Genomic DNA, 20,133 nt, shown 5'->3' with positions numbered 1-20,133 from the left:
TGCAGGGTGGAAGTTGATTTCACTACTGGTTCTACCGTCTCTCTCAATGCAAAGTGAGAGGTGGGGGGAAATGTTTTTACTCTCTCATGTCTCCATTTCGGAAGTGTAGTTAGTAAAACCAGCTGGATTTTCGATGGGCTTCATGCACATTATGGGTATCGGGACTGTGACATCTTCATAGCCAGGGTCTCAAAGTAGGAATGCTGATCTAGGATCAGAATAGCATTTTACATCAAAATGACTGGATTAGACTGTATTAAAAATTATACTGTATGGACAATGATGGGTGGGGGACCTGAACCTAGATCAGCACTCCTACTCTGAGCACATTTTGAATACAGGCCCAGATCTTAGTGCTGAGAACTCACTCTCCATCCTCTCTTCTTCTAGGGACCCACAGTCCTGGGGTCTGGACCTCCTCATACCCTGAGTGTGCGGAGAGGAACCAATCACCGGTGGACATCTCAGACAAGGATGCCAAGGTGTCTCAGGAGTGCCAGGAGCTGACTCTCAACGGGTTCAATGCCGAGTCATCCAACAAGACCTCCATGAAGAACACAGGAAAGACAGGTCAGCGGGTCTTCATTCATTCAGACAGAACAGATTTTTTACCTACCGTAGCAGGGTGAGACAAAGATGGGTTCTTTCCTCAATGCTCCGGTAGGAAGACAGGTCAGCATTCCTTCACTCATCCAAAACTATTGGAGTAGAACAGGCTTGGGTTTTTAATTCTTCAGCATGGTGGGCTGAGGCGCTATCCTCAAATGCTCCTTCATACTATGTGTAAGGATCAAGACGTGGGGGGTATGGAAGAAAAGGATCAGTCCGAGAGGAGACATAAATACACGGTTCGATCGCAAGCATTTTGCTGCAACCCCAATAACATCTACTAAACATGTCTATGTGACCAATAACATTTGATTTGATGCGTTCGGTTATGGCTTTACGAAGTGTTAAATGTTTACACTCATGGAAATTGGCCTCTGTTGATAGGGCCAAATTGAAATGTTTCTAACAGAAGAACTATAAAAAGCATATTCATAACCATGGCAGCAATTGAAGGATAACACTTTGGAGATTAGGGAGTAAATATCAGATCAAAGGTGAGGACACAACAGTTCACCTGACATAAGGCTCTATCCAAACATTACATTGTTGATTTTATGTGAATTTTACACTTACTGTACTTTTGTCAGCATTTGTCAATAACAAAATCTAAAAAATACTCTGGATACATTCAGTAACATCAGAATATTCATACAAAAGTTAGTAGGTACAGGATAAGAAAAAATTATTACAAGAGTTTGAGTAAGATTTCTAGCTGGTGTCTCCAAGTGGGGGGGGACACCTCTCCAAACTGTGTACAGTTCCTAAGTCATTTCAATGTGTGTCAGGTGGGCATTATCTGAAAGCTTATTGTATTGCCAACATGGCTAGCGAAGTAATAAAATACGATCTTACAGTGTTAAGGCTTTCAAAAGGCACTTCAGACAAACACATTGTAATTTTGGTGCACATAGAATGGAGTCATTCAGGTGTGTGTCCCGCAGCAAATGTTCTAGATTGTAAACATTGATGCTGTAAATTACATTTGTTTTTAAGTATGGAAATGTGAAGTGCGCGACTCACGGTTGCGTTGTTGGCCTGTATGACATCAAAATGGTATTTATTATTGACCTCAATGTCTCCGCTTTCAGAGCACATTGACTCCTTTCAACCCGTATACAGGCTGACAGGGGCTGTGAGTGGAAAGGGCTACACTTCACCTTGCATGATCCTGCCAACATTGTAATTAACCACAAAGGGACTAGATCTTCAAAGTTGATCCTAATCGATTTCCCTGCATGGTGCCCTGACCTACTTTGGCTTTGAGCTGCAGCTGATTGGCCAGCGTCCAGAAGTCTTCAGCTAAACATTTCTTTCCCAGGCAAATGTCAAGCAAGCCTGAAGCAAATTCATGAGGAAATGCTGGCACTGGAGACATTTGCATTGATCAAGGATTTACTTCCCGTCTTTCACAGCCTGTGATTCAAGGTCTTTTTGGCTTAGCATCTTATTCCTGCCCTGCTCAGCTTGACTGCTGATGTGCCAAAACACAGAGAGGGCAGCATGGCTAATCAAAGTCCCAAAAGCCTGCCTCTCCTCTCGTCTGTGTGTTTTTGCATGTGTATGCATCTGTGTGTGACTGTTGTCCATGACACTAGCCAGAGAAGGGGGATCAGTTTTCCGCTGTGAGGCTGTATGTTTACAGTGTGCTTGGTGGAGCTTGTGTGCTGAACCTCTTTAGCTTAACAAACCCTAGCCTGCGTTTGTACACCCAGATCCCTTCTCAGTTCTCCACAGAAGCTCTGCCCACTACACACAGCAAGTCCCATCTACACATTGTATTACTGTCTATCGCTTGACACTGCGTGTGTCATCACCCTTTCTCTCTCTCCGTTCTCACACTCTTTCTTGGGCTTCCGAGTGGCACAGCAGTCTAAGGCACTGCATTTTAGTGCAAGAGGCGTCACGACAGTCCCTGGGTCGAATCCAGGCTGTATCACATCCGGCCGTGATTGGGAGTCCCATAGGGCGGCGCACAATTGGCCCAGCGTCGTCCGGGGTAGGCCGTCATTGTACATCAGAATTTGTTCTTAACTGACTTGCCTAGTTAAATAAAGGTTAAATACAATCTGTCTCACTCTCTCTATACCCCTCATTCATACTGTCCATCTACCTCTCGCTCTCCCTCCCTCTCCCCCGTGACACTGCTTGTTCCCCCTGCTCTTTGGTGTTTATAATCAATGTGGGTTTGTTTGTCCTCATGCTCATCCCCTCATCCCTCTCTCCTCTCCTCCTCTGTTGGATTTGTGATTAAAAGAAGCCTGGCTGTAGCTGCATTTCATCTGGAGGGCCTGGCTAGGTTAAATCCTCCCTTAAATCCTAACAGACAGGGGGATCAGGGGCCTAATCTGGCTAATGATGTCAGCTGGAGAGATGTTCAAGGGTTATGGAATCATCTAAATATGCACAGAGCACACTCACTTAGCTACCACGCCACAAACAGACAGGGGAAATGTCAGAGTTCTTCACACAATGGAGTTTCAGTACCTCTATTCATAAAGCTTCTCTGCGTAGGAGTGTTGTTTTAGGATCACGACTCCCGTGTACACAATATTTTTCATTATGATCTAAAAGGCATAACTGATCCTAGATCAGCACTTCACTATTTGTGAATATAGGCCCAGATGTTGCGTGACTCAGGCAAACTCAGCAGGACCTCAGATGTGAATAGGAGGAGGGTAGATATCCTGGAAAACACAAAAAATGCAGCTTCAGTGTTTACACCACACACAGCCAAAGCCTTTACTTATGATTCCGTTTCACAACTCCAACTCCTGAAGGGGGAATTCTTCAACAAGACCAGCTTTAACTAACTTTCAAAGCAAACTGCAAAGACATGTTTTGTCTCTGAAATGTGCAAGTCTTCTTGCATGAAGTCGTGAACCATTGATGCTGTGGTAATTCAACTGTGTTTGATAATGTATTTAAATTTAGAATGCCCAGAGAAGGCTGTAGCAAGCAAGCTATCCCAAGCCCGTTGATGGAACACAGATATCTCCTTGACTTGACAAAGTGTGTTTATTGGAGGTTGCAGGGGTTAATTGATGGCTTAAGTCTCTGGGCAAAGCTCAATTTGTCACTGTAAATGTTCAAAGCTTTCACATTCAGCTGAGGGTTTCTAGTTGAAGAATTCGACTACAGTAACAAAGCATTATGAAGCAATGGAGCCTATTTAACTGAGAATTAGCATGTCATCAGGGACCTTTAAGGCCAATGATGACAGCGCAGAAGAAGGCTCTTATGTGTCCAGCTCCCTGAGTCCCCTAGCTTCAAATAGGCTTCAGCAGAAAAATACTTTCATTTAGGAGGAAATTAAACAGGATGTACTGGTATGCACACAAGTCAAGTCAAATGTAATGTGCATGTTACATTGGTCTCGGTCATAACAGTTCTGGACAATAATCAGCATGGACAGAGGCACATTCAGAGAGAAAAGGCAAATCACAGATTAACACAAGACGTTTTCCTCAACTTATCCCTCTTACTGACTGTATCTCTTCTCTGCTTTCTTTCCTCTTCTGACCTTCTACGTTTATCTGCATTTTAACCTCTCCTCCCCATGCCCTCTATCTAAGGGAGTGGATCTCTGTCTGTCTGTCTGTCTGTCTGTCTGTCTGTCTGTCTGTCTGTCTGTCTGTCTGTCTGTCTGTCTGTCTGTCTAATGAAGGCTATTGACAGCCAAGTTCTTAGAATTTTTGATTGAGGAAAAACAAAACATCAGCTTTTAATTGTGAGTGAGAGTCACATCTATTTCTCTACCAATACTCCCAATACTGACTTGTATTACTCTTTCACCCCTCTCTCAGTGGCTGTTCTGCTGAAGGATGACTATTTTGTACGGGGGGCAGGACTACCTGGACGCTTCAAAGCGGAGAAGATTGAGTTCCACTGGGGTCAGAGTAACGGATCAGCAGGGTCGGAACACAGCATCAACAGCAGGAGGTTCCCCGTGGAGGTAAGATCAGATGGGGACAGGGGTTGTAGGGGTTAGATCATGGACACAGGACTGGGGGTGTAGGGGTTAGATCATGGACACAGGACTGGGGGTGTAGGGGTTAGATCATGGACACAGGGGGTGTAGGGGTTAGATCATTGACACAGAGGACAGGGGGTGTAGGGGTTAGATCATGGACACATGGGGTGTAGGGGTGAGATCATGGACACAGAAGACAGGGGGTGTAGGGGTTAGATCATGGACACAGAGGACAGGGGGTGTAGGGGTTAAATCATGGACACAGAGGACAGGGGGTGTAGGGGTTAGATCATGGACACAGAGGGTGTTGAGGTTTGAGGCTACTACACTGATCCCAAAAGAGAAGGATGTATCAGTACAGGCTCTGAACCTAGAGCACAGGAGATTACTGTAAGGAGCTACTACAGTGGGATGAGTTTAACCATGTAGGCCTCATGCTGAGTGGATCAGTGGATGAATGTAAGGTTCTTATTTGAGAGGGAGGCAGGAAGAAAGTGACAGAAAGAGAGCCGCCGATACGGTGAGAGAGCGAGACAGAGGGATACAGTCGCTGTCCTTTGCGATGCAGATAAATGCTCACCCTGATGGCAGGTGTGGGAATGTGATTAATCATTCAGACTGAGTCAGGAGGAGCCAGAAGTGGAGAGACACTTCCAGCATGTCAACTCAGTGAACGTTCCAGTACCTAAAGCACTTAGCTTTGTGGTACCATTCAGTCTACAATGTTGAAGCAGCAACCTGTTTTTTAATCCTAGGTACAATACATAGTAGTGAAATGGAAGGGAGTGCACTTTGTGCGTCTTTTCTATCCCCTGTCTCATGGACCTGGGAATTGTTTCCAGCTAGGTTTGTCTCTCTAGCCTAGCCATGTTCTTATAAAGCCCTCCCTCTGGCAGTCAGGGACGTATTTATAAAGCTTCTCATATAAAACAGCCCTTCCTTCCTTGTCTGTCTCTGTTGCCTAGCCCTCTTATACAGCTTCCCTGCTCCCCTTTCTTCCATACAGGCATGGTATGACTTCTGATTCTGAAAGGCTGTATAATTACAATCAGTATTTTTTTTCTCCTCACATCTTTCTGTGACCAATGGACCATTAAAGGCCACTAGATGGATGATTTACAGCCATTCTAATTGAACGCTGTGATATTAGCGGTTGTGCATATGGCTGTGTTGGATAGGGCCTGCTTTTACCCGTGGTGGTGGTGATTACGGTTGTATAACTCACTTTGATATCTGTCTGTGTAGTGGGTGGTTAAGGGGGAGGAAGGAAAGGCAGCAGGAGAAAAGAAAGTGAACATATGTATGCTGCTGCTTTCTGTTAAAATGTATAGCATACATTTACTTTATGGCTCACGTGTGACAAGGAAAAAAATAAGGCCCAGTGCAGTCAAAAATTGGATTTTCTCTGTTTTATATATATTTCCACACTGAGGTTGGAATAATATTGTGAAAATTATGAAAATGCCCTTTTAGTGTAAGAAGTGTTTGAAACGACCCCATGAAATATCAGCCTGTTTTGTTGGGATGGAGTTTTGGTGACATCACCAGGTGGTAAGTTAGTTAATTGACCAATAAGAAAGAGTTCCAAACCTCTGCCAACAACAGCTAGTTTTCAGTTTTTCCCCTCCCCACTCAGACCACTCCCAGACAGTCCTAGCAAAATTTGACCATTTTAATTAAAAACAATCACAGTAATGTACTTAATTGTTACCCAGAAATGATTTGATATTGAGATAAAAATGGCAGTATTGGACCTTTAAACTTGAGTGTCTTGAGTGTTGTTATATGTTATTTGTTCTCTTTTGAAATATACATGGTGTGTGTGTGTGCATGCCTGTATTGGGAAAATATGAGGAGCGAAAGTATGACAATATAAAAAATCTGAGTGAGACTTTTTGCTGGTCCAGTACCAGTAGCGTGCCGTGGTTCTGGGGCCTGGGCCTTCAGTGAAGTCCTACACAGTCCCACCTGAGTTAATCCACCTGTTATTACCATCATTATGATGCCATGGCTCTAGACACTATACATTTAGACAGAAACGCAGTATAACCAGGTGTTGTGTTACCTTGAAATTGACATTTTTATTCAGAGAATTGCAGGGGAGTACAATACCTTTTCATTGTGCAGCTTCGTTGCTCTGCGTGCTTGTTCGTTGAGCTGTAGATCCACTCGGGTGTCCCCAAAAGTTTTCAAAAGCACCATTGTTTGTAAGTGCCCAGCCGTACTTTGGTGTCTCGTTGCTGCCTTGGTTAGACTACTCAGGTTTGCAAAGCCAGTGTGGCTCCAAACACCAAATCGATCACTTGCAAATAATAGGCATTCCCAGCAGTACAGTTTGCAGTGCTTCTCGGAGCCTGTCTTTGTAGCGTCAGCTTTGTAGCGTCGGCGTCTACCTCTCCTGACAATGTCTAACTTTTCTTGAAAAGTTTGTCTTGAGAATGGCATTATAATTATATCCTCGACCAAATCGATATCTTCTCCTTCCGCCATTGTGGGTTGAAAAAACAGTTTAGTAGTACGCAAATTAATTAGTTGATCAATCGTTGATCAATCTCAGTTTCCAAGTTTCCTAGTTGGTAATCCAATCAAAAGACGTGCAGGCACTACACCTGCTAGCTGGCTCCTGTGTAACACTGGAGCCAGCCAGCAGGCGTACAATAGCCAACTCTAAAGCTGATTGGTTGACACTAAATTTTAATTTCCATTCACTTTAAGCTACAAGCACCCACACTGTTGATTCTGAAGGCCTGAGGGCAGATTTTAGACCCCTGGCAACACATGATGGCTGAATATGATTGGATAAAATATCTAACATAAAGACCAGCCCTCCAAATCTCAACCTGGGGCTGGAAGCAGTGCAACCAAGAGGAACGCTATGAAATGAAGAGTGTAGCTCTTACTCTGGGGAATAATTTAATACATATTTGTGGGAAAATATATTTAAAAAAATATATATTCTGATTATGTTTAGGCCAGCAGAGAAGGCCTTGCTGGCCCTGACAGCCCACCGCTGTCCAGTACCAAGCTTCATAAAACCTGACATCCTTTTGGATCATCCCCACTCATGCCCCACTCTATGGCCCTGTCGCAATATACTTGTATAGTCTGACTTTACCCTCATAAACTTTACATTTATCCAATAGTTTCCATTTGTATTTGTCTTGTGTATGGGATACACATGGTATATATCTTCCAACAAAATGCTCAGTGGTTTACCTGCCATTCAGGGCGACAACAAAAAAGCCATGTGTTTTGAGCCCCACCTGTTTAGCAAAATATATATATATATATATATATATATATATATATATATATATATATATATATATATATATATTCCAGGGTTTTTCTTTATTTTTACTATTTTCTACATTGTGGAATAATAGAGAAGACATCAAAACTATGAAATAACACACATGTAGTAACCAAAAAAGTATTAAACAAATGAAAGTATATTTTATATTTGAGATTCTTCAAAGTAGCCACCCTTTGCCTTGATGACATCTTTGCACACTCTTGGCATTCTCTAAACCAGCTTCATGAAGTAGTCACCTGGAATGCATTTCAAATAATAGGTATGCCTTGTTAAAAGTACATTTGTGGAATTTCTTTCTTGTGGAATTTCCACAAATGTCTTTGTGGAAACTCCGTTCCACTAGCAGAACCCCTCGCCAACAGCCAATGAAATTGCAGGGCGCCAAATACAAATCAACAGAAATCTCATGAATCAAATTTCTCGAACATACAAGTATTAGGCACCATTTTAAAGATAACATTCTCGTTAATCCAGCCACAGTGTCTGATTTCAAAAATGCTTTACAGCGAAAGCTCCACAAACGATTATGTTAGGTCACCACCAACTCACAGAAAAACCCAGCCATTTCCAGCCAAAGAGAGCAGTCACAAAAAGTACAAATAGAGATCAATTAATCACTAACCTTTTGATGATCTTCATCAGATAACACTCATAGGACTTCATGTTACACAATACATGTATGTTTTGTTCGGTAAATATTATTTTACATTGGCGTGTTATGTTTAGTAGTTCCAAAACATGCAGTGATATTGAGGAGAGCCACATGAATTCACAGAAATACTCATTGTAAATGTTTATGAAAATTCAAGTGTTATGCATGGAACTTTGATACACTTCTCCTTAATGCAAACGCTGTGTCAGATTTTTTTTTAACTTTACGGAGAAAGCATAATCTGAGAACGGCGCTCAGAGCCCAAACCAGCCAGAGAAATAGCCGCCATGTTGGGTAGTCAACATTAGTCATAGCATTATAAAGCATTATAAATATTCACTTACCTTAGATGATCTTCATCAGAATCCACTCCCAGGATTCGCAGTTCCACAATAAATGCTTGTTTTGTTCGAAAATGTCCATAATTTATGTCCACATAGCTTCTTTTGTTAGGGTGTTTGGTAAACAAATCCAAAAGTGCGTTCAGGTCCTGTCGGACGAAAAGTTCAAAAAGTTATATTACAGGTCGAATAAACTTGTCAAACTAAGTATAGAATCAATCTTTAGGATGTTTTTATCATAAATGTTCAATAATGTTCCAACCGGAGAATTCCATTGTCTGTAGAAAAGCAATGGAATGAGAGATACCTCTCATGTGAAATGCGTGTGACTGAGAACGAGGCTGCTGGCAGACCCCTTAGTCAAACAGCTCCCATCCGGCCCCCCTTCACACGAGAAGCCCGAAACAACGTTCTAAAGACGGTTGCCATCTAGTGGAAGCCTTAGGAAGTGCAAAATAACCCATATCCCAATGTGAATTTGATAGGGGCTGAGTTAAAAAAAACGACAAACCTCAGATTTCCTACTTCCTATTTGGAATTTTTCTCAGGTTTTCGCCTGCCATATGAGTTCTGTTATACTCACAGACATCATTAAAACAGTTTTAGAAACTTCAGAGTGTTTCCTATCCAATACTAATACTAATATGCATATATTAGCATCTGAGACTGAGTAGGAGGCAGTTCACTCTGGGCACGCTATTCATCCAAATGTGAAAATGCTGCCTCCTATCCAAAATATGTTAATGTGTTTGAGTCAATCAGTTGTGTTGTGACAAGGTATGGGTGGTATACAGAAAATAGCCCTATTCGGTAAAAAGTGTATATTATGGCAGGAACAGCTCAAATAAGCAAAGAGAAGCAACAGTCCATCATTAATTTAAGACATGAAGGTCAGTCAATCTGGAAAATTTCAAGAAGTTTCTTCAAGTGCATTCACAAAAACATCACATGCTATGGTGAGACTGGCTCTCATGAGCACCGCCAAAGGAAAGGACGATCCAGAGTTACCTCTGCTGTAGAGAATACATTCATTAGAGTTAACTGCACCTCAGATTGCAGCCAAAATAAATACTTCACAGAATTCAAGTAACAGACACATTCAAGAAACTGGCGCCGACCGATAGGGCAGCCGTGCTTCTAGCTCCTAAGCAACTTTGTAGTATTTTGTTTTTTTTGTGTTATTTCTTACATTATTAGCCCATAATTTGTGTGTGTTATTACATACAGCTGGGAAGAACTTTTGGATATTAGAGTTGTGGTAACTCACCAGCATTACGACCAGGAATACGACTTTCCCGAATCGGATCCTTTCTTTGTTTCCCCCAGGGCAATTGAACTGATTCCAGAGGCTGATCCAAAACACCGCCGGTGGAGAAGAGGTATTTGTAGTGGACTTCTAGTCTGACTCAGTAGGCACGCACACCACCAACCACTTCTGAGTATATTACTCACTCATTTTCAGTCTCTGGATAATAAAGTTGATGAGCTCAGGGCAAGGATCTCCTTCCAGAGAGACATCAGGGATTGTAACATACTTGGTTTCATGGAAACATAGCTTGGGATATACTGTCTGAGTCTGTACAGCCAGTTGGGTTCGCAGTTGATCCCCAGACCGGAATAAATAACTCTCTGGGAAGAAGGGTGTGGGTGTATGTTTCATGATTAACTACTCATGGTGTGATTGTAATGACATACAGAAACTCAAGTCCTTTCCTAGAATACCTCACAATCAAATGCCGACCATATTACCTCCCAAGAGAATTGTCTTCTGTTATAGTCACAGCCATGTATATTCCCCCTCAAGCCGATACCACAACGGCCCTGAAAGAACTTCACTGGACTTTATGCAAACTGGAAACCACATATCCTGAATCCACATTTATTGTACCTGGGGATTTCAAAAAGCTAATTTAAGGAAAACACAGAAGTTCAAGGAAAATACAGAAGTTCAACACATTGACCATAGTACTCTTGCTGCTAAAACACTCAACCTTGCTACTCCAACTTCCAGGATGCCTACAAGGCCGTCCACTGCCCTCCCTTCGGCAAATCTGATCACAACTCCATTTTGCTACTCCCTTCCTTATAGGCAGAAACTCAAATAGAAAGTACCCATGCTAAGGACTATTCAACGCTGATCTGACCAATCGGAATCCATGCTTCAAGATTGTTTTGATTATGCGGACTGGGATATGTTCCAGGTCGCCTCTGAGAATACAATTTAAGAACACACTGATACGGTGACTGAGTTTAGGAAGTGTATAGGAGATGTTGTACCCACTGTGACTATTAAAACCTACCCTAATCAGAAACTGTGGATAGATGGCAGCATTTGCACAAAACTGAAAGCACGAGCCATGGCAAGGGCACTGGGAATATTGTTGAATACAAACAGTATAGGTATTACCTCTGTAAGGCAATCAAACAGGCAAAATGTCAGTATAGAGACAAAGTGGAATCACAATTCAACGGCTCAGGCACGAGACGCATGTGGCAGGATCTACAGACAATCACGGACTACAAAGGGAAAAACAGCCATGTTGCGGACACTGAGGTCTTGCTTCCGGACAAGCTAAACACCTTCTTCGCCCACTTTGAGGATAACACAGTGCCACAGACGCGGCCCACTACCAAGGACTGTGGGCCCTGCTTCTCCATGGCCGACATGAGTAAGACATTTAAGCGTGTTAATCCTCGCAAGGCTGCTGGCCCAGACGGCATCTCCAGCGCATCCTCAGAGTATGCGCAGACCAGCTGGCTGGAGTATTTACAGACATATTCAATCTCTCCCTATCTCAGTCTTCTGTCCCCACATGCAGCAATATGTACACCATTGTTTTCTACAATGTAGAAAATAGTTTAAAAAAATAAGAAAATCTCTTGAATGTACACTACCGGTCAAAAGTTTTAGAACACCTACTCATTCAAGGGTTTTTCTTTATTTTTACTGTTTTCCACATTGTAGAATAATAGTGAAGCCGTCTAAACTATTAGATAATACGTATGGAATCATGTAGTAACCAAAAATATGTTAAACAAATCAAAATGTATTTTATATTTGAGATTCTTCAAATAGCCACCCTTTGCTTTGATGACAGCTTTGCACACTCTTGGTATTTGAGATTCTTCAAATTTGTGGATCTTTTTCCGTAATGCGTTTAAGCATACCAGTTGTGTTATGACAAGGTAGGGGGTATACAGAAGATTGCCCTATTTGGTTCAAGACCAAGTCCATATTATGGCAAGAACAGCTCAAATAAGCAAAGAGAAACAACAGTCCTTCATAACTTTAAGACATGAAGGTCAGTCAATACGGATCATTTCAAGAACTTTGAAAGTTTCTTAAAGTGCTGTCGCAAAAACCTGTCAAGAGCAATGATGAAACTAGCTCTCCTGAGGACTACCACAGGAATGGAAGACACAGAGTTACCTCTGCTGCAGAGGATACATTCATTAGAGTTACCAGCCTCAGAAATTGCAGTCCAAATAAATGCTTCACAGAGTTCAAGTAACATACACATCTCAACATCAACTGATCGGAGAAGACTGTGAATCAGGCCTTCATGGTTGAATTGCTGCAAAGAAACCACGACTAAAGGACACCAATAAGAATAAGAGACTTGCTTGGGCCAAGAAACATGAGCAATGGACATTAGACTGATGGAAATCTGTCCTTTGGTCTGGAGTCCAAATTGGAGATTTCTGGTTCCAACCGTCTCTCTTTTTGAGACGTGGTGTGGGTGAACGGATGATCTCCACATGTGTATTTCCCACCGTAAAGCATGGAGGAAGAGGTGTTATGGTGTGTGGGTGCTTTGCTGGTGACAGTGTCTGTGATTTATTTCAAGCAGCACAACAGTTTTCAGCTGTGCTAACATAATTTCAAATGGGTTTTCTAATGATCAATTAGCCTTTTAAAATGATAAACTTGGATTAGCTAACACAATGTGCCATTAGAAAACAGGAGTGGTGGTTGCTTATAATTGGCCTCTGTACACCTATGTAGATATTCCATGAAAAATCAGCTGTTTCTAGCTACAATAGTCATTTACAACATTAACAATGTCTATACTGTATTTCTGATCAATTGATGTTATTTTATGAACAAAAATGTGCTTTTCTTGTGACCCCAAACTTTTGAAAAGTGAAGGATATTTTGTATATATAAAGGTTTTGACTGTTTGCATGTTATTTTGGCATTAATACCTGTCACATATCAGTTTGCAAACATACAAAAAAATTGAGTTAATGAATTTGCATGTCTCTTTTTTTGCTTTCTTGAGTAAGGTAGCTCCCAAATGCAGTTGTTTCAGCCTAGCTCACTGCTTTCTGTGGTGGTGGGGCAACCAGCAGAATATATGGAGCATAAGGGTTGGTAATGTTCTCTAGTTGCGCCATGATTGGCTCAGTGTTCTGTCACTCACGGGGACACTACGTCACCGCAAGATCTACGGGGAGTGCTTGAAAATTCTAGCCCCTTGGGTTCTGCCATATATTTACCTTAGAAGTGCCCATCCAAGAAGGCTCAAGGTCATTACCCACAGATAAAATTACATAAAATCTCATTATATCTATCATAGATTTGATTGGACTAATCATGTCAACATCATACTTTTAAAATCTTAGCTAGCAAGCTGGACAAGCAGTCATCATCATAAATCAAGTCAACAATCTACTGGCAAATCCTTTTCAATCCTTGTCATATGAAGATAAATTATAGATACAACGGTGCTCATCGGCCATTGGACATAAACATTACATAACAAGTTGGAAACTGGAAATTCAACAATGAATGGTTTGGAAGGAATCAGTGGCTAAATACAATCATTGCAAAGCAATCACTAGCCTGCTATTCACTGGAGAGGGTGTGTTGTCGAAGTCTGGGTTTAAGGGTCTTACAAACATAAAAGGATAAACATTCACATGCAACACCATGGGCCAGGAAAAGTTGAATACATTGGCCATGCTCTCAATCCAGCATGACTTTTGCCACGTTCAAAACAAATAGAAACCCGAAACTGTGATATTTCGCAAACACTCGTCCCTCTGTGGAAAAAGTTTGAAACGAATGGTGTAGATCTTTGAGTCCTTCTATTTTCTCATCACCTTAGTCACCGGATATCACAAATACCCTGTGGTATCCTGGGAGGTTTACCCTGAGGGTTGGTGACAGATGGAAGGTATGAGCCGCGACGTTGGCTCCCTCTGTTGGAAGTACACAGGGTGGGCACCCGGACGCTGTTGACTCCAAGTAGAGGTTATTAGGGGAGAGTGCCAACCAGCCGTGCAGGCCACATGAAGGGAACATTGTGGCACACCGCGAGTAAGATAAAGAGAGAGGCAAGGAGTGAGCCTACAGAGAGGAACGAAGCTCCCGGAGGCACGGAGCCAAATATAAGAAGGACCGAGCCAACCCAAAGTTATTTTATGTTTATTTTGTTGCCTAGTAAAGTTGTCGTTTTTTCTGACTAGAACCTCCCTACCTCTGTGTACATCTCTGCACACTCAACCCAACACCCCACAGTTTATCACATATGGTGGAGAATGTGGGCAACTCAGTAGCTTTGGGTGCCATGGGGTCGAGCGTACAGAGATTACCATGGAGGAACTGGTTGCTCAATTTTTCCTCAGCCAGCAGAAGCAACAACAAGCTCTCCAGGAGCTAGCGCTGGAGGAGCAGCGCCAACAAAACCTCATACTGGTAGCGGAGGGAGCCCAACTTAAGGGTGATATTGCTCAGGAGTCTAGCCCAAATCAGTTCCTGGTCAAGCTAATAGAGAAGTAGGACGTGGAGATGTATTTGTGTACCTTTGAGAGGATGGTGCAGAGGGAAGGATGGCCCAAGCCTAAGTGGGCCAGCCTTTTGGCAACCTACCTCTCCGGGAAGGCCCAGAATGCCTACTTCAAGTTGAACACAGACCAGGCAGCGAATTGTTAGGGACTCAAATGTGAGATCCTGAGCCGGTAAGGATTCAGCCTCACACTCCATGCACTGCTGGTCCAAGACTGGGCCTCTGACTCCACCATCTCCCACCGCTCTCAGATGAGCGACCTGATGTGCCTTACCAACGGCTGGCTACTGACCGACGTACCGTCTCTGTCTATAATCATTAAGGTCGTCTTGGATCGGTACCTTCGGGCCCTCCCCTCCGAAATGAAGGCGGCGGCGAGCATGCAGATCAACCAGAGCCTGGAGGAATTGCTGACCACTGCGGAAATCCACCAGAACACCCAGGACCTGCTGAAAGGGTCCCGGGCCGAGAAAGTGGATGCAGAGAGGGTGAAGAAAAGTTTCTTTGTCCATCTCTGCACGCCCAACCCGAACCCCACGGTTTACCAAAATCCCTAGATATAGCCTAGTAGTAGGTCTTACTCCTGTCTATCACTTGAGAACAGAACTTCAGACAGTTATCTTGTTTGTTGTTATTTTTCTCAAAAAAAAGGGGCTGCTGTTCGCATGTCCTCCATCTTATCAAGTGTGTTTATTCACCGGCTTCCCTCTGAGCTAAAGACTGGTGGAGTCTCCCCAACACAATGTCTGAGGAAAACCCAAATTAATAGAATGGCTTTGGAGGAAATGGAGTGAGTGTGCGATTCATTCCACTGTTGTGCCCCATTGGACACGGAACAAAGAAACAAAGAACCCAGCTAAAATTAAGCCTAAACAAACAGTATGTTTGATTGTTAGAGCTCTGAAGGGGTCTCGTGGGTCTGGGTGATTGCGTATGTGCTACACAGCTTCTGCCTCTGTATCTTGTACTTCACAATGCAAAAACCCAGAAGATTCAGTTGTGTATGAGGATTTAACTTCAGACTCACTCACTTCAAAGTCTGTACTCAATGTACTTTAACTATGTTCTATCTGGGCAGAGCGGGCGGATAACTTTGAAGTGAGTGTATTTTCAGACTGAGTTCAATCAGTGTCTTATTGGAATGATAAACGGATCGGAAAGGGAAGGGTGGATGACCTCTCATCCTCTCGGTGTGTGTGACTTCCTCCATAAGTTGTACTGTTCGCATGGAGCACTTAGCCCAGATGGGGCTGGCTGGGGTTCAGGCAGCAGGGATTGAGATGCAGTAAGTGACACCATAGGGAAATGACCCCTGACCTCAGAGATTGGCACACCGAGAGGCAGTGAGGAAGTGCAATAGCAGTGTAATAAAGAGGAGGGAACGACCTGCGGAATTGTCACTACCTGCGGAAGCATGACTATGTACACGCACCTACTCAAACTCGTGCCAACACACACACACACACACACACACACACACACACACACACACACACACACACACACACACACACACACACACACACACACACACACACACACACACACACACACACACACACACACACACACACACACACACACACACACACACACACACACACACTTCACTGAACTGAATTCAGTAGGAAAGCATCACTTGTTCCTAGAACTGTTACAAAGCCGCAATACTTCTGTTACTCTATATGAAGCACTGAATGTACTTTTTATTTTTAAAATGATCCAGTCTAAAAGCTTTGGGTCATTTAGTGTTTAGTGCATATATGTCATTCAATGGAAAATGTTTGATAATGGCTAGAGTGGTTGAATCTAGTCTAACAGTGGGGAACCGTGAAAGCCTTCTAAATTTGTAAGACATTTGTTTTGTTTTTTATATTTTTTTATGAAATTTTGATTTCATCTCTTCAGTTTGTGTTGGAAAGAGAAGGGTAATACTTGAGAAAATCTGGATTTTTCTTTGGCGGTCTCTGGGTAGTTGTCCCACGCTAGTATGTAGATGTGCTGTAGTAGTGTGACAATGGTGACAGTGGTAGTGAGCGTAGGTTGAAGCATAATGTATAATTCTTGTAAAATTCATATCTATAGGCTACATTGAGATGTCTTTAATTATATTTTATCTGCCATTATTAAGCCTAAGCTTTAGGGCTTAACTGTACTCGTGCCAAATACACACCAATTGCCAAACGCTTTTAGAAACTTGGGCAGAAAAGGTTAACATCGATCCACTAAAGCAAAAAGGGCAATGTCACCCACGTGTAAGACAGCGTATTCCAGTTCCTGCCAATATCCAGCAGCTTCGCACAGCCATTAACGAGGAGTGGGACAACATTCCACAGTCAGCAATCAACAGCCTGATCAACTCTATGCTAAGGAGATGTGCCCCACTGCATGAGGCAAAGCGTGGTCTCACCAGATACTGATTGGATTTCTGATCCACTCCCAAACCTTTTTTCCTAAGGTATTTGCAGTGGCGATTTTAGCGGGGGGAAAAAGTGGTATGCATGCCAGCAAAGCCTCTCCACACTGCAACACTAAACAATACATTAATTGCACTATAACAGTGACAAATGGTGCCCACAAACGGCCTACATAAATCTGTCCTGTTACGTTTGTCGTATGAACAAGGTGTGGACCAAAGCGCAGCGTGTTACGTGTTCATGATTTTTATTTGACTGAACACTAAAACACAAAACAACAACGTGAATAAACTGAACCGAAACAGTCCTGTAAGGTGCAGAAAACACTAAACATAAAATAACTACCCACAAAACTCAGGTGGGAAAAGGCTACCTAAGTATGGTTCTCAATCAGAGACAACGATAGACAGCTGCCTCTGATTGAGAACCACACCCGGCCAAACAACAAAGAAAAACAAAACATAGAAAATGAACATAGAATGCCCACCCTAGTCACACCCTGGCCTAACCAAAATGGAGAATAAAAGCCTCTATGGCCAGGGCGTGACATGTCCCAACAGCAGTCACAACATTTTACCACTGCTACACCTGGCTATCAGTGGAGCCTTGTCTGACAACTAAACAGTTATGTCTCATTTACTGACTTAAAAAAAACATGGCTATTTATGGCTGACATACTTAAACAAATGTGGTTTCTACTGACAATTGAGATGTACAAACTATGGCATAAGGGGGTGACAAGCAGATGAGAGACTAAACGTAATTTCGATTAAGACATTAATGAGCGAGCTAGGACGGATGTAGTCAATATAACAATTTGTTTAGCACTTTTTTAATATACAGTGACAGAATTCAGAACATTGGCCGTTCTTACAGTGTTCTCCCTGTATACCAAGTCAGAACCGTAGGATAAATAAAGGAGGGATATAAGCAGACAATGAAACCTCTTACTATATTAGATGATGACATTTTCAAAAATATGTTATAGGTTACGTGCAGCACTACCGCGTCAGAACAGTAAGGTTAGGTGAAATTAAGAGGTGAAAATAGACTAAATAATTTGGGTGAGGCACATGGGCTACTATCATCTTACTACACAACATTCACGTAGTATTACTTTCTTAGCTACAGTATACATATCTCCCTGACATATTACATAATTTATGCAGCAGCATACAACACTTTTTTGGACTTACCTTGTTGTGCTGTGCTCACTTGAACAGGAAGTTGGCACGGCAGTCCTTCCTGGGCAAATTTTGTCATCAAAGTCTGGCATTCTCTGGATTTGGATTCTCTGGATTCAAAACAACTGGGATCTCGGGGAAAAAACAAGGTCAAATCATGATGACGTCATTGATCTTCAGGTTGTAGCTCTAGAAAGAGGTCGGATTTACAATTCTGAGTTGGATGACTGTTCAAAATGTATCTTCCCAGTCGGAGCTCGTTTATTCCCAATTTCCCAGTTGTCTTGAACTCACTGAAGTCAAGTTTTCGCAGTTCCCGAGTTAACTTGTTTTGAGCGCGGCACAAATCATGCTTCATTGACAGCATGGCCAATGTTGAATGTTTTTCATTTTAAACTTAGAAAAAAGCCCCTTAATTCCAGATTTGGGGCCACACAGCCACTCCACTGAATAGCAAGCTAGTGATTGCTTTGCAATGCTTGCAGTTAACCGCTGTCACTGTTTCCTGCCAAACCACTCATTGTTGAATTTGCGATTTCAACTTGTTGTGTAATGTTTATATCCAATGGCCGGTGATCAATGCGGTTTATCTATAATTTCTCTTCATTATTTCTCTTCATATGACAAGGATTAAAAAGGATTAGCCAGTAGATTATCGACTTCATTCATGAAGATGACTGCTAGCTAAGATTTTGAAAGTATGATGTTGACCTTATCAGTCCAATCAAAGCTACTGTACATATAATATGATTTGATGTCATTTTTTTCTGTGCCCAATGACCTTGAGCCTTCTTGGATGGGTACTTATAATGTAACTCTATGGCAGCAAGGCGGGACTGAGTCAGGTAACGGCGGACTGGACGTAGTTATGTAGAGGACCTCAAGATAAAAACGTATCGGCAAGTTAGACTAAATATTAGCACTACACAATCTGGTGGGTAATAACCTTCAATCTGGATAAAAACACAAAACAAATCTTAAAACTAGAGACATTTATTGACAAATATTACAAAAACAAGCAACACCCAAACATGACGGAGAGTAAGACAGGGGAACCGATTTCAAAATGAAAACGTGACTCTTCTACAGACACAGACAATTTAATATTTTCACCACCGGGAATGTTAAAGGTCGAAACTGATCTGGTAAAATGAATAAATAACAAACTGGGTATACTGGAATTAGTCAGTAAGGAAATAATAGAGCTGAACTCGGGATGAGGAGAGAGGGTGGAATAGTGGGGACCAATTTGAGGTTTACTTAGTAGCAATGCAAATATCATGGTACAGCTATATAGACACTCAATCATCATGTTACGTTTTAATGGTACGTTTACAAACATATATTTTGATAATTAGAATTGAAAGTTGTCTCATTTTGGTAATTGGTGAAATAAGTATAGCCAGTTACAATTGTGATGGTCTAGCAGATAATAAGAAAAGACGATCAGTATTTGCCTGGCAAAAAGAGAAGGAATATAATATACTGTATATTGTTTATAGGAAACTCATTCAACAATTTCAGATGAAGTTTTGTGGAAAAAGGACTGGGGGCAAAATATATTACTCCCACGGGCAAAGAAATTCAAAAGGGGTGGTGGTTTTAATGAACAGTTATTTTGATCCCAATGTGCGAATTGTCCAAACAGATCATCAAGGTAGATGGATTATTTTAAATATGTTATTGGACAATAAACAGATATGGCTTATTAACCCCTTACTGTCCAAATAATGATGATCCAAGCTTCTTTCAAAATATATATAAGAATTTATCAACTCTTTATCAATACCTCTATGGACAAGAAAGGAAATCATGGATATATTGGAATTAGTGAATATATGGAGACTTAAAT

At 42.0% G+C, this 20,133-nt stretch overlaps 1 protein-coding gene across 1 annotated transcript in view; it reads left to right on the top strand.

The window, feature by feature from the left end:
* The window catches only part of ca16b (carbonic anhydrase XVI b), a 277,557-nt gene that overhangs the window by 170,698 nt on the left and 86,726 nt on the right, over positions 1 to 20,133 (top strand). The window contains exons 3-4 of the mRNA XM_064965846.1: positions 391 to 570; positions 4,413 to 4,561. Of these exons, the coding sequence (XP_064821918.1) occupies positions 391 to 570; positions 4,413 to 4,561 (329 nt within the window). The remainder of the gene's footprint in view (positions 1 to 390; positions 571 to 4,412; positions 4,562 to 20,133) is intronic.

This window comes from Oncorhynchus masou, chromosome 5 (assembly GCF_036934945.1).
Source record: "Oncorhynchus masou masou isolate Uvic2021 chromosome 5, UVic_Omas_1.1, whole genome shotgun sequence".
NCBI lineage: Eukaryota > Metazoa > Chordata > Actinopteri > Salmoniformes > Salmonidae > Oncorhynchus > Oncorhynchus masou.
The sequence above is the reverse complement of the archived record's forward strand: the minus strand, read 5'-3'. Positions and strand labels throughout refer to the sequence as shown.